Here is a 14,357-nt window from a genome sequence, read left to right as displayed (position 1 = left end):
ATAGCTAGGATGTGGCCGAATAAGCGTTTCCAGCCAAAGTGGTCACAGGAACACCAGTGGCGCAAGACACCACCACAGCAGCAGGCGCAACCACAAGGTAATAAAACTATGTGATAGGTGTTACAGAAACTTGGTTGTCTGAGAGTGATGGAGACGAATATAATATTAGTGGGTACACACTGTATAGGAAAGACAGGCAGGACAGAAGAGGCGGAGGGGTAGCGCTATACATAAGAAATAGTCTTGAAGCACAGGTGTTAAATCAGGACAAAGAAAACAATGCAGAATCAATATGGGTCAGAATAATGGACACAAATTCAAAGGGCATAATAATAGAAGCATGCTATAGACCGCCAAAGTCAGACGCTGAGCAAAATAATCTGTTATACAATGACATTCGAAATGCATGTAGAAAAGGAGAAGCCATACTAATGGGGGATTTTAACTTCCCCGTATAAAATGGGAGAACCCGGTGGGGAGCACGATGGACAAAATTGAAATGGTGGAAATGACAAATGACTGCTTCCTAACGCAATTTGTCAAGGCAAAGACTAGAGAGGAGGCATGCCTTGATTTAGTCTTTTCAAATAATGAAGACAGAATAACGAAAACAGAGGTCAGAGAGCCATTGGCAAACTCAGACCACAACATGGTCTCATTTGAAGTATTTTTTAAAACCCCAAAAGTAATGACTAAAGCTAAGGTTTACAATTTTAGAAAAGCAAACTATGAAGGTATGAAACAGAGACTAACAGAAGTAGATTGGAGTAAAATAGAGAAAACATCCACAGAAAAAGGGTGGCTGTTTTTTTAAAAATGTAGTACTAGAGGCGCAAAACAATTACATCCCAAAAGTAGACAAATCTAAAGCTAAAACAAAATGGCCAAAATGGTTTAATAGATCAATTAAAAAAAATATTCAGCGAAAAAAGGCACTTTACAGAGCGTTTAAAGGGGACCAAAAACAAAGTACACAGAAAGAGTACTTGGAACTGCAAACACAAGTCAAAAAGGAAGTTAGAAAGGCCAAGAGAGAGATAGAAATCAATATTGCTAAGGGGGCTAAAACCAATTCCAAAATGTTTTTCCAATATTATAACAACAAGAGAACATTCAAAGAGGAGGTTAAATGTCTAAGAGACACAAATGGCAAAATCATAGAAGAAGAAAAAAAAGAGCAAATATATTAAATGATTAGTTTTCACAGGTTTTTACAAAGGAGGACACGGACAACATGCCCCACATGTCGACCTGTTCCTATCCAATTTTAAATAACTTTAGCATAACAGAGGCAGAAGCGTTAAAGGGACTAGGAGCTCTTAAAATAAACAAATCCCCTGGGCCGGATGAGATCCTCCCAATAGTACTCAAAGAAATGAAAGAAGTTATTTACAAACCGCTAACCAAGATCATGCAACAGTCTCTTGACACAGGGGTTGTACCGACAGACTGGAAAATAGCAAACGTAATACCGATCCACAAAAAGGGAGACAAAACCGAACCAGGTAACTACATACCAATAAGCCTGACTTCTATTATATGTAAACTTATGGAAACTATAATAAGATCTAAAATGGAAAATTACCTATATGGTAACAATATCCTGGGAGACAGCCAGCATGGTTTTAGGAAAGGGAGATCGTGTCTAACTAACCTACTTGACATTTTTGAGGATGCAACATTGACAATGGATACATGCAAAGCATACACATGGTTTATTTAGATTTCCAGAAAGCTTTTGACAAAGTCCCGCATAAAAGATTAATTCTCAAACTGAACGCAGTAGGGATTCAAGGAAATGCATGCACATGGATTAGAGAGTGGTTAACAAGTAGAAAACAGAAAGTACTGATTAGAGGAGAAACCTCAAAATGGAGTGAGGTAAACAGTTGTGTACCACAGGGATCAGTATTAGGTCCTCTGCTATTCCTAATCTACATTAATGATTTAGATTCTGGTATAGTAAGCAAACTCGTTAAATTTGCAGACGACACAAAAATAGGAGCAGTGACAAACATTGTTGCAGCAGCAAAGGTCATTCAAAATGATCTAGACAGCATTCAGACCTGGGCAGACACATGGCAAATGACATTTAATAAAGAAAAGTGTAAAGTATTGCATGCAGGCAATAAAAATGTGCATTATAAATATCATATGGGAGATATTGAAATTGAAGAAGGAATCTATGAAAAAGACCTAGGAGTTTATGTTGACTCAGAAATGTCTTCATCTAGACAATGTGGGGAAGCTATAAAAAAGGCCATTAAGATGCTCCTATATATTGTGAGAAGTGTTGAATTTAAGTCAAGGGAAGTAATGTTAAAACTCTACAATGCATTAGTAAGACCTCACCTAGAATATTGTGTTCAGTTCTGGTCACCTCGTTACAAAAAGGATATTGCTGCTCTAGAAAGAGTGCAAAGAAGAGCAACCAGAATTATCCCGGGTTTAAAAGGCATGTCGTATGCAGACAGGCTAAACGAATTGAATCTATTCAGTCTTGAATGCAGCGATCAGATTTAAACATTCAAAATCCTAAAAGGTATAGACAATGTCGAACCAGGGGACTTCTTTGACCTGAAAAAAGAAACAAGGACCAGGGGTCCCAAATGGAGATTAGATAAAGGGGCATTCAGAACAGAAAATAGGAGGCACTTTTTTACACAGAGAATTGTGAGGGTCTGGAACCAACTCCCCAGTAATGTTGTTGAAGCTGACACCCTGGGATCCTTCAAGAAGCTGCTTGATGAGATTCTGGGATCAATAAGCTACTAACAACCAAACAAGCAAGATGGGCTGAATGGCCTCCTCTTGTTTGTATACTTTCTTATGTTCTTCTTATGTTCTTAAAACCTCCCCTTCAGGTGCATCAGAGTGTGGCCAACCCGCGTTTGTAAGACCGCAGCGCGGAGGGTGGTGCCCTAGAGGAGGTGGCAGGCCACACCCTCATGGCTCAGTCCAGGCCCCTCGCGAACGAGCACAGTCAAAACAGCCCTGAGAACTCCAGGCAGCTGTTAACCCACCACTACACTGTTCCACAGCTCCAGTTCTGGCAACATTGCACCGCCGACATCTGGGTGCACAAAACTATACTCACCGGGTACACCCTTCAGTTCCGGTTAAACCCCCCCCTTTCGGGGAGTGGTAGTAACTGCAGTGAAGGACTCGGTTCAGTCCTCAGCTTTGAATGCAGAAATTCAGGCATTGCTCAGGAAGCATGCCATTCAACAAGTAGACCCTGCTCTGATCGACCAGGGGTTCTATTCCAAATACTTCCTGGTGCCCAAGAAGGACGACAGGCTCCGTCCTATTCTAGATTTGCGAGTACTGAACAAATACCTGCGGGTGTTATCGTTCAGGATGCGTACGCACAGGAACATCATCCAGTCAGTCCGATATGGTGACTGGTTCACCACAGTGGACCTGACAGATCCGTACTTTCACGTTCCCATCTGCCCGGGTCACAGGAAGTATCTGCGGTTCGCATTTCAGAGCAGGGTATACGAGTTTTGTGTCCTTCTATTCGGCCTGTCACTAGCTCCTCGAACCTTTTCGAAATGTATGGATGCCATTCTAGCTCCTTTGTGAGCTCAAGGCGTCCGACTGCTGAACTATTTGGATGACTGGCTCATCTGCGCGCAGTCGAAGGAGCAGTTGGCACAGCACAAAGTGATGATTACAGACCATCTTCAGCGGCTAGGTCTGAAGGTCAGTTCAGAAAAGAGCCGCTTCATGCCGAGCCAACAGACCGAGGTTGGGGAGCAGTCTGGAATGGGACAGGGACCTGTGGAGTGTGGTCAGGACCCTAGAGGTCAGCCCACATCAATGCTCTGGAACTCAGAGAGGTGGACCTCGCCCTTCGGCACTTCTTGCCAGTGCTTCTAGGCAAGCACGTGTTAGTGCGGTCAGACAACTTCACAGTTGTGGCGTATATCAACCGCCAGGGCGGCTTGCGGTCTCTCGGCCTTCACCGGATGGTAACACGGATGTTGCTATGGGCACAACCGCGTTTAACCTCTCTGCGTGCAGTTCACCTACCGGGCAGCAGATCTCCTATCCAGAGGAGGCCCTCTTGCGGGCGAATGGCGTCTTCACCCTCAGGTGGTAGAGCGCATTTGGGAATGGTTCAGCACAGCGCAAGTATATCTCTTCGCTTCGCGAGAGACCACGCACTGCCCCCTTTGGTTCTCGGTGAAGGACCTCGACAGCTCCCTAGGAGGCAATGCACTGGCTCACGAATGGCCGCCAGGGCTCCTATATGCATTTCCACTGATTCCGATGCTCCCCGCCTTCTTAGAGAAGGTCAGGGTAGAGCAAGCGACAGTGATTCTGATCGCTCTTCGGTGGCCTCGGAGAATATGGTTCCCGAGTCTGGTACAGTTGTTGCATGGTCACCCGAGGGAGCTCCCTCTGTGAGCGGACCTGTTGTCCCAAGCCCAAGGAGGGCTATGGCACCCGAACCCCAAGCTCATGCAGCTATGGGCTTGGCCCCTGAGCGGGAGCGCCTGTCAGCCTTAGGGCTTTCGACGGCAGTGATTTCGACCATTCCGAGTGCCAGAGCGCCCTCTACTAAGTCACAATATACGTACAAATGGCAGTTGTTTCAAGATTGGTGTCTGGCTGAGGGCCATGACCCAATATCCTGCCCTATGGCAGTAATATTACAGTTTCTACAGATGAAGGGAAATATTACAGTTTCTGTTAGATGAAGGGAAATCTCCCTCTACACTTAAGGTGTATTTAGCTGCCATATCGGCTTGTCATGTACGCATTGACGGGTTATCACCAGGTTGTCATTTTCTGGCATCTCAATTCCTAAAGGGCGCAAGATGCTTACGACCTCCTATGACGACCAGTTTACCGTCATGGAGCCTTGACGTGGTGCTAGAAGCCCTTACCAAGGCACAGTTCGAGCCTCTCCACAGTGTGGATATGAAGCTCGTGTCTATGAAAACCGCGTTTTTGCTATCAGTGGTATCAGCCAAACGCGTGGGTGAGTTACATCCACTATCAGTGCATTCATCATGTACTTGTTTCGCAGGAGACGGTTCTAAAGTCTCCATGCGTCCAAATCAGGCCTTTTTACCCAAGGTCATATCCCCGTTTCATATGAACCAACCAGTCGAGTTGATGGCGTTCCATCCTTCTCCTTTTTCTTCCCCAGAGGAAGAACGGTTACACATGCTCTGCCCCGTGCAGGCTTTGAGTTGTTATATTGACTGTACAACGACTGTGAGGCAAACAGAACAGTTGTTCATATGCCATGTTTCTAGGACTTTGGGTCAGTCGTTGTCTAAACAACGCCTTTCCCATTGGATAGTGGATGCTATTAAATTAGCGTATGAATCTGCAGGCCTTCCGCCACCAGGGCAGTTGAAGGCGCATTCCACTAAGGGTATGGCGACATCCTGGGCCCTCTTTAGAGGGGTGCCGGTGTCTGACATTTGCGCTACAGGCATTTGGGCTACACCGCATACTTTTACAAGGTTTTACCGGTTGAATGTACTTGATTCCTCTGCTCCACTATTTGGAGCATCTGTGCTACACTTTATGACGCCTCAGGATGCGGACATATAGAGTGGTTGACAATATGGTGTTGACTATTCCACCTTAGGACAGGTGTCATTGCGAGCGTAGACGGTGAGGCGCGGGTCCGCATATGCGTAGATGTATTGCCTACGCAGTTGCGTTATGACGTAAGTCTGTCCTATTGCCGAGAATCCTCCCTCGCGATGGCTTGGGCACACTGTTCCCATACCTTGATGGTTATTTTCGACTTGAAAGGGAACAATAGGTTGCGGATGCAACCCCGGTTCCCTGAAAGAGAAAATAACCTTCAAGCCGCGGGGTCGCTCCGGAAGCCTTCACGGCCTGAAGAGCAAAAGAGGAAGTGAGTCTCTGCGCACTGCGTATAGTAAGCTCCCAAAGGGGCGGGCTTACACGGCAGCTCGCGCAGAGGCCTATCGGCAGCTTTGCTATAAAAGCTCAGCCAATCCCTACTGCCTGACGGCAATATCCCATACCTTGATGGTTATTTTCTCTTTCAGGGAACCGTGGTTGCATCCGCAACCTATCGTTCCATTACTTAGTTGAGCACCAGGTGGTTTCGATAAATACTTTCTGATTTAAATATAGGCCTACTATGTGATAGTTTGGGTTATTCAGTCTATTTAAAACAGTAGGTAGGTTTTTATTTATTTTATTATTTTTGTTTAGTGACTTTGTTACATGGAATGTAATAAACGAGAACCAAAACGGTGAGTTATTTTCCCTGTCACTTTACAACTCCATTTCCACGTTTGTTTTATTTGAAGTGTTAAAGTTAAATTTCAGTTTTTGTTTGCTTTTTCAGTTACAAAAAGGCACAAGTAAACCTCATGTTTATGAAAACGTGTCGATGGCCACTGTTTACTGTGAAGAAACGGCAATGGCAAGGAATGAAAAAAAAGGAATAAATAACTAAAATGCATTGTCAACTTTATGTACTACTTATTTCAAAAATAAATAAAATAACGTTTAACTTGAACTGCTGTTTGGCATCCTTTGTTTTGTAGATAATTCACTGGGGTAAAGTAAGGCCTACACAACTTATTCTTTACTCCTCGGATACTTTTCTATTTTAATGTGTTACATCATGTAAGGTCTTGCTGTAAAATAAAAGGTGCACATCAACAGGGCCACGGCCACGCCCTCTGCCCCTACTGCTATGCTGTCTCTGCCTGCATACAGAACAATATAATGGTTTTTATTACTTTTTTAAAGACAAATGAATATTCAAATAAATATTTAAATTATGAGCAAATATCCGAACATGAAAATCCCATGTTCATCCCAGAACTAATAACAGCAATCAGATTAAAGTACATTAATTTAAAACCATTTAGAATCTTAAATTAAAATGTATTTAAAAAGGATAAAAGAAAGAAAAACAATACTGTTTTTTTTCTTACTTTAAATTTAAAAATGTTTTGCTATTTAAAATCTTTGTTAGAATAATACCCACTCTATGTATATTCTTATAGTTTTTTTAGTGGTGATAACGTCGTCCAACCAGGACACTGTTATCTCACAAAGACACAGATTTAATCTCAGTCCAGTTTTGTTCATCTAAACTATTTCACAACTGAAACCCTTACCATGGTATAGATCTGAGACTTGCATTTCTTGGCCAGGTCGATGATGTTCACTCCATTGTAGTAAAGGTTTAGGGTTAGGGTTAGGGTTAGGGACAGGGACTGAAACCCTTACCATGGTATAGATCTGAGGCTTGCGTCTCTTGGCCAGGTTGATGATGTTCACTCCGTTGTAGTAAAGGTTTAGGGTTAGGGTTAGGGTTAGGGACAGGGACTGAAACCCTTACCACGGTATAGATCTGAGGCTTGTGTCTTTTGGCCAGGTTGATGATGTTCACTCCGTTGTAGTAAAGGTTTAGGGTTAGGGACAGGGACAGGGACTGAAACCCTTACCATGGTATAGATCTGAGGCTTGCGTCTCTTGGCCAGGTTGATGATGTTCACTCCGTTGTAGTAAAGGTTTAGGGTTAGGGTTAGGGTTAGGGTTAGTGTTAGGGACAGGGACAGGGACTGAAACCCTTACCACGGTATAGATCCGAGGCTTGCGTCTCTTGGCCAGGTTGATGATGTTCACTCCGTTGTAGTAAAGGTTTAGGGTTAGGGTTAGGGTTAGGGACAGGGACAGGGACTGAAACCCTTACCACGGTATAGATCTGAGGCTTGCGTCTCTTGGCCAGGTTGATGATGTTCACTCCGTTGTAGTAAAGGTTTTCAATGCAGCCGTGGAAATTCTTCCTCAGGAAAGTCCCCGGTTTGCCTGGAAGTGGGATCCCACCGAAGCTGAGCTGTAAAATAAAATTTAAAAATATGAAAAAAAACAACAACACCACAAATCAACTAGTTTGCTTGAAGCTATCTGTCTTTGTCTTTAGACTCCCATGTGCATTCTAAACAAAATATTGATTTCATATTGATTTCAATGGATAAACATTTGATAAGGAAAAAAATGTCTACAGTTCAAGGAATTGTACTCAATTTCACCAGGGACACCTGTGTTTTAAGGGGTTCCTATAAAAGTGTGCAATACCGTAGTAAAATCTTAGTAAAGCATAATGAAATTAAATATACAACAATACCTTTTTGTCACATGATCATACGGTCAGTTGTCATTCATTCGGCCTAAATATAATCAACGTAATGTAATCAATGTAATGTATTTATTTATTAAAACTGTAGTGCCAGAAAGCAAAGTTACGAAGCCTGTTTATTTTGCCAGTATTTTTGTGATTACAATTAGAGCCCACCCCCCCACACACACCATTACCCAGGAGTTTGCTACCCCACCGTCACCATCCAAGAAAGCACATTATTGTGTTGGTGACAGAAGGTAAATGGCTGGTGCCAACAGTATCCCCCCCTGTGCACAACTTGCCACATCTCAGTGTGTTCTCTACCCTGTAGACACATCATTGTGTAATACTTAGGTCAATAAGTGTCACACTAAAGAAATCAAATTGGTAGGAAAGGGATTCTTTTGAATACACTACAAAGTAATGACTCTCAGCTGATGTGTTCTACGGTGTGAGCCCAGCGTCTGTAAACATATCCAGGGGAATCGGTTTGGTTTCAGTCTACATTTAAATTGTCAAGGTACATAAATACTAAAACATGTGAATAATATCAACACAAACACTAATCTTGCATTACAATATATCAGCTAATAAGGACATTACTTAAATGTATAAAGTATTCCATTTCCTTTCAGAATGTCAGTTCTAGCTATTCGTATTCCAATATTTAATGGACAGTTTTAAAAATACGGTATGTTCTGTTTTTGGAAACAGTGCTTACTCCAATTCCATCACTATTTCAGGTTGAACTCCGGGTTTGTGTCTGTGGCTGGAGCAAAGTGGCAATGGTTAGGGGTTTGTAGATTTATCAAGGGACAATGAAATGCTTGAGGGAGAAGGGACAAGTCAGTCGAATGAAATCCAGCGTCAGGAAGCAAACCACAGTTTGCAGGATATCAGCACCCCTGTCATAAATGAGAGGAGTACTTGCATAAACACAACTAGTGATGAACCTAATGATCCTTGTGAACCCAGTCAGATGAACCAGCGTAAGGCTGCATCCACAGTGGACAGAGCAACGTGAGCGAAGTCGCTGAATGTCAATCCACACCAGACGCGGCTTGGAAACGATCCAAAAGACTGGAAGTAAACACATGACCCCTCCCATGCATTCCTATTGGACATACTAGAGATGGGCTGTCCCATTACAAAACAGGTCTTGTTTTGATAAAAGGTTACCATCCTGATCTCCATTGTAAAATAAAGGTTAGACTTGTAAAATCTATAGATCAGAGATATTGAACATCCCTATACTGTATATCCAACAGTTGTATTGTTATCATTATTATTAGTAGTAATTGTACAGTTGTAGTCGTAGTATTTTTTTTTTTTTGTGGTACCAGTAGTCATAGTAGTCTGATTTGAAGCCTGGTACGTCAGAAGACAGCTGGACAATAGTAGTATGGTTGAACTAATATTTTCAACAAAATTATTTTATTGTTATACATTTATATATGCTGTATATACAACTTACTGCAATCTCAATTGTGTTTCTTCACAAATTCCTTCTTTGATTCTTTTTGATTATTAACTTTTAAGTATTTTAAAGTGCAACATTATTATTATTATTATTATTATTATTATTATTATTATTATTATTATTATTACGTTGTTGTTATGCACTACATAATCACCATATTCATTATTATTATTATTATTATTATTATTATTATTATTATTAATATTATCCATGCTATTATGTACAAGTCACCACTTACCTTGTATTAGTATTTACTTTTATTTAGTTTTTCCTTTTAAAACAGTCAGGTGAACTTGCAGAAAATGCTTTATAAATATGGCTCATAATCGTCAAAACTATGTATGAGCTTGGTAATGTTAGGATGTATCAACAGAATACAAACACATTGCTAGCTTTGTTTTACGACATATAGAATAGTAGGACTTCAATAATATTTTTGTTTGTTTGGTGAATCTCCACAAAACTTCACTTTATGCATATGTAAAGACCACCTTTTTGTCACGGATTTGTGCCAGAGAAATAACGTTTTGTTCACTAAATTGTTATCATAAAAACAAACAAACAAACCAAAAAAAGCCATAGCTTAAAATAGGTCACATGTCCAAGTTGTGTGAATGTGGGACCTTTTTTGTGTCATTTTTAAAAGCCAGCAAATGTGCAGATTTTTCATTTAAATGTTGGATATGTAGACAGCATGTATGGTCCAGTTTATTTTCACTAATTAATAAACCTTAAAATTGGAAAGAAAATGTCTCGGTGCTGCTAAATGCACCACCAGCAAGCCACCCAGGCATTTGTCTTTCTTCTGGATGTCTTTGCAGTCGTTCAGTTTGCAATCATATAATAATGGATACTGCTGCGCCTCATAAATTTTACTTTGTCGTCCATGATTAACTTGTTTCGAGGCGTGACGTATTTTGAGGCATGTGTTTGAGGTGTGTCAAGGGTGTTAACCTTGCTTCTAATTGTCCAGTTTCATTTGTGCAACAGAAAAAATAAATAAATAGAAACAGGTTCTATTTTAGCGACGCGAAATTCTCAAAGCGATGTCGCTCGCATCGTTCGCTGCTGGTGTGGATACTCCCATTTGACTGCAGTGACTTCTAAATTATTCACTTGCATCGCTCGTGTCCAGTGTGGATACAGCTTAAGAGAGAAAAGAACCTCAACGGGCACAAGCCTGGAGTTAAATGACCAAGAGCTTCTGAGAAAACAGCGTGGGACACAGTAAACACGGATCTGTTTTGCGTTGGAAAGGTTTGGTGGAACAGTCGAAAAGTAACTGGATACCATTAGGGGATACCATCTACGCATATGGAAGCGAGAGGTTTGGAGTTGAAAAAAGAAAGGAGAAAGTACAAACTATTCCTGTAAAGTCTAGACAGCAGCAGGAGATTTAGTGCTTAGCAGAACAAAGTCAGAAGGAGGCACTCAATCTATTACAAAGGGTCATAAAAGACCCTTACAACAATGCACAGAGCTGAGCACCTACGGAAATGCTGCAAAAAGGAGTTTTTCACCTGGGAGAAAAATGGTACACTAAAAGCAACTAAGTCTGAGCTGGTGAGATATTGCGAGGAAACACACACAGATTTAAAAAGGCAGGAGCCTATGTCAATTCCTTCAGACATCCCACCTATCAATCCACTGTGCACCTAAGTGGACAGAAGTAGAGCAAGCTGTGAAAAATACAAGGACGTCATCATCTCCTGGGCCTCATGGAGTTACATACAGAGTGTACAAGAATGCCCCTGGTGTTCTACAAATCCTGTGGAAATTGATGAAAATAGCAAGGGAAAAACTGGTTGTACCAAGAGCATGGCGCTGAGTAGGTGGGGTCTTTATACCCAAAGTATCAAAAGTATCAGTCAGTTTCACCCCATTTCCTTGTTAAATGTGGAAGGCAAGATTTTCTTCAGCATTGTTGCTCAGAGATTGTCAGCTTACCTATTGAAGGACTGCTTCATTGACACTTCAATACAGAAAGCCAGTATTCCAGGTTTCCCAGGATGCTTAGAGCACACCAGTGTGATCTGGCAGCAAATTCAAACAGCTAAAAAGGAGAGGAAGGAGCGCCATGTGACATTCCCTGATTTAGCTAATGCATACGGTTCAGTACCACATGAGCTTCTTTGGGCAGCATTTGATTTTTTCAGTGTACTGAGGACAGTATCAAACTTAGTGAAAGCCTACTTTGGAGATTTGCAACTTAGTTTTTAACAATGGGAATAATGGCAGGATGCACCATTTCTCGACTGGCTTTTACCGTGGCAATGGAAGTAATTATTAGGACGTCAAAATGGGTAGTGGCTTCTGGAATGCAACTGCCACCAATTAGAGCATACATGGATGACATGACAGTCATGACTACAACAGTAGCCTGCACTAATCGGTTATTGGGCAAACTAATCAATTATACTGAATGGGCACGAATGCAATTCAAGCCCACTAAGTCAAGGAGCATCTCTATAATTAATGGTAAAGTAGTGGATAAGATGTTCTACATAAACGGTGAGATAATACAAACAGTGTCTGAGAAGCCTGTGAAAAGTCTTGGGAGATGGTATGACGGGGACCTAAAGGACACAGTTCATGTGGGAGAAGTGAGACAACAAGCAGTGCAAGGGTTGAAGAGCATTGACAGCAGCACTTTACTGAGAAAATAAACTCTGGTGCTTTCAGTTTGGTCTAGTGCCAAGACTTTTGTGGCCACTCACTGTGTATGAGGTTTCCTTGACAACAGTGGAGAAGCTGAAAGCGTTAATCAGTTCATACATCAGGAAATGGTTAGGAGTTCCACGCTGCCTCAGCAGAGTGGGACTGTATGGTAAAGGGATACTGCAGCTGCCAGTCTCAGCTCTAACCGAGGAGTTTAAGTGTGCCATGGTTCGACTGGAAATTACATTGGCAGAGTCACACGACGAATGTGTGAGGGAGGCAGCACCTGTGTTGAAAATTGGAAGAAAGTGGAGTGCAAAGGAAGCTGTAGAAGATGCAAAGGCTGCCCTTCATATCAGTGATATCATGGGGCAAGTACAGCATGGAAGAGGAGGCCTTGGTCTCAATTCGGCTCCTCCTACATGGCACAAAGCAGCCCCAGCTCAATGGAGGAAGCTGGTAGTCAACGAGTTGCAAAAGCAGGAGGAGAGGATGAGGTGTAAAGTCAGTTTCCCCAGGCCAACCAGGGAGAATGGGTGAGATGGGAGAGTGTGGAACAACGCAATATTGGCTGGCGAGATCTATTGACAATGTAACAGAGCAGGATCAGTTTCCTCATCAGGTCAACATATGATGTTCTCCGATCACCACAGAACCTTAATCTGTGGGTAGCAGAGGATCCATGGTGTCCTTTGTGTTCATTGCCAGCTACATTAAGACACATTTTGACTGGATGTAAGGTGGGTCTTAGCCAAGGACATGGCTAATGGCGTCATGACCAGACGCTGTGATGTTTGGCCTTAGCATTGAAAGACAAGCACATCATGACCAACAGGTTGCCACCAATGCCAGCAATATGTGACACATGAAGAACATTCCTCCATCCAGGGGGGAGCAACCTCCAAGAAAAGGTATTAAAACTTGTCTAAGACAACTGGAAGCTGTTAGAGACTGGAAAATTCTGGCAGATGTTGGACAATGGCTTATTTTCCCACCTGAGATTACCACAATTAACCTTCGACCTCATATGGTCTTGTGGTCTGGATCAGCACGCCTTATTTACCTGATAGAGTTAACAGTGTCATGGGAGGATACTGTGGATGAGGCGTACGAAAGGAAGAAACTGTGGGATGCTCAACTAGCTGCTTAAGCAGAATAGCGAGGATGGAGAGTCCAGGTTTACCCAGTGGAGGTGGGTTGTCGAGGATTTGTGGCACACTCCACAACCCGGTTTCTCAGAGACATCGGATTCAGTGGTCAAGAGTTGAGACGCATAGTGAAGAACGTATCTGAAGCAGCAGGTTGAGACAAAAAGATTCTGGTTGGGGACCTCAAGCACAGTAGAAATAAAAAAAGTTGATGTAAAGGAAGGTAAGTAAGCTGGACTTAGCCGAGTGGGGGACGGAGGGGGGTGATGCTGGGACGCCAGAATCACTGTCGAGCCCTCGTAAGGTGTCATGGGCTAGTCGACGAAACACCAAGGATGGAAGGTTCCCACTTGAAGACCCCAGAGAAGTACCCTACTCAGCTCAGTCCAGACGGTTGTCAGGCTGATGCGCCAAGGAGGCCGCACTGTGGTTGATCCCTGGAGCCAACATTACACTTCAGCCATCAACACCAGGTATATGGAAGGAAACGCAGATGGATCACATTAGTTTACAGTAAAAGAAGCTACTGTATGTCTTAGTTGGTGCTTATCTTGGTGAGAGCTGAGTCCAATATCAGCATGATGTTTTAACATCTATTCTCATGTAATGGAAATCAGAGCTTTTAAAATGTCATTACACATATCTGACATTTTTGGATGAAATGCAAGCACCTCAAGTTGCTAGAAAGTGTTGTAACTCAATCCATCCTTGACAAGAAAATAGTGATAAAGCAATGCGAGAACTATTGTTACATTATAATAAACATTTTAAAAGAGTTTCCAAATGAGAACATTGCCAATACATGGGTTAAGGATGGATACTCAAATTAAATTGTCATTAAAAATTAGGTATCGGTCTCAATTACATGGGTAAATAAATAAATAACAAAAGACAGACATTGAACAAACAGCAATCCTCAGCGCTTGTT

General features: G+C 42.2%; 1 protein-coding gene across 2 annotated transcripts in view; it reads right to left on the bottom strand.

Moving 5' to 3' along the window:
• The window catches only part of LOC117427084 (contactin-associated protein-like 5), a 400,337-nt gene that overhangs the window by 214,575 nt on the left and 171,405 nt on the right, over window positions 1-14,357 (bottom strand). For both annotated transcript variants that reach the window (XM_034045447.3, XM_034045448.3), the window contains exon 7: window positions 7,715-7,858. In XM_034045447.3, coding sequence (XP_033901338.3) covers window positions 7,715-7,858 — 144 coding nt within the window. The remainder of the gene's footprint in view (window positions 1-7,714; window positions 7,859-14,357) is intronic.

Source organism: Acipenser ruthenus, chromosome 11 (assembly GCF_902713425.1).
Source record: "Acipenser ruthenus chromosome 11, fAciRut3.2 maternal haplotype, whole genome shotgun sequence".
NCBI classification, from domain to species: domain Eukaryota; kingdom Metazoa; phylum Chordata; class Actinopteri; order Acipenseriformes; family Acipenseridae; genus Acipenser; species Acipenser ruthenus.
The sequence above is the reverse complement of the archived record's forward strand: the minus strand, read 5'-3'. Positions and strand labels throughout refer to the sequence as shown.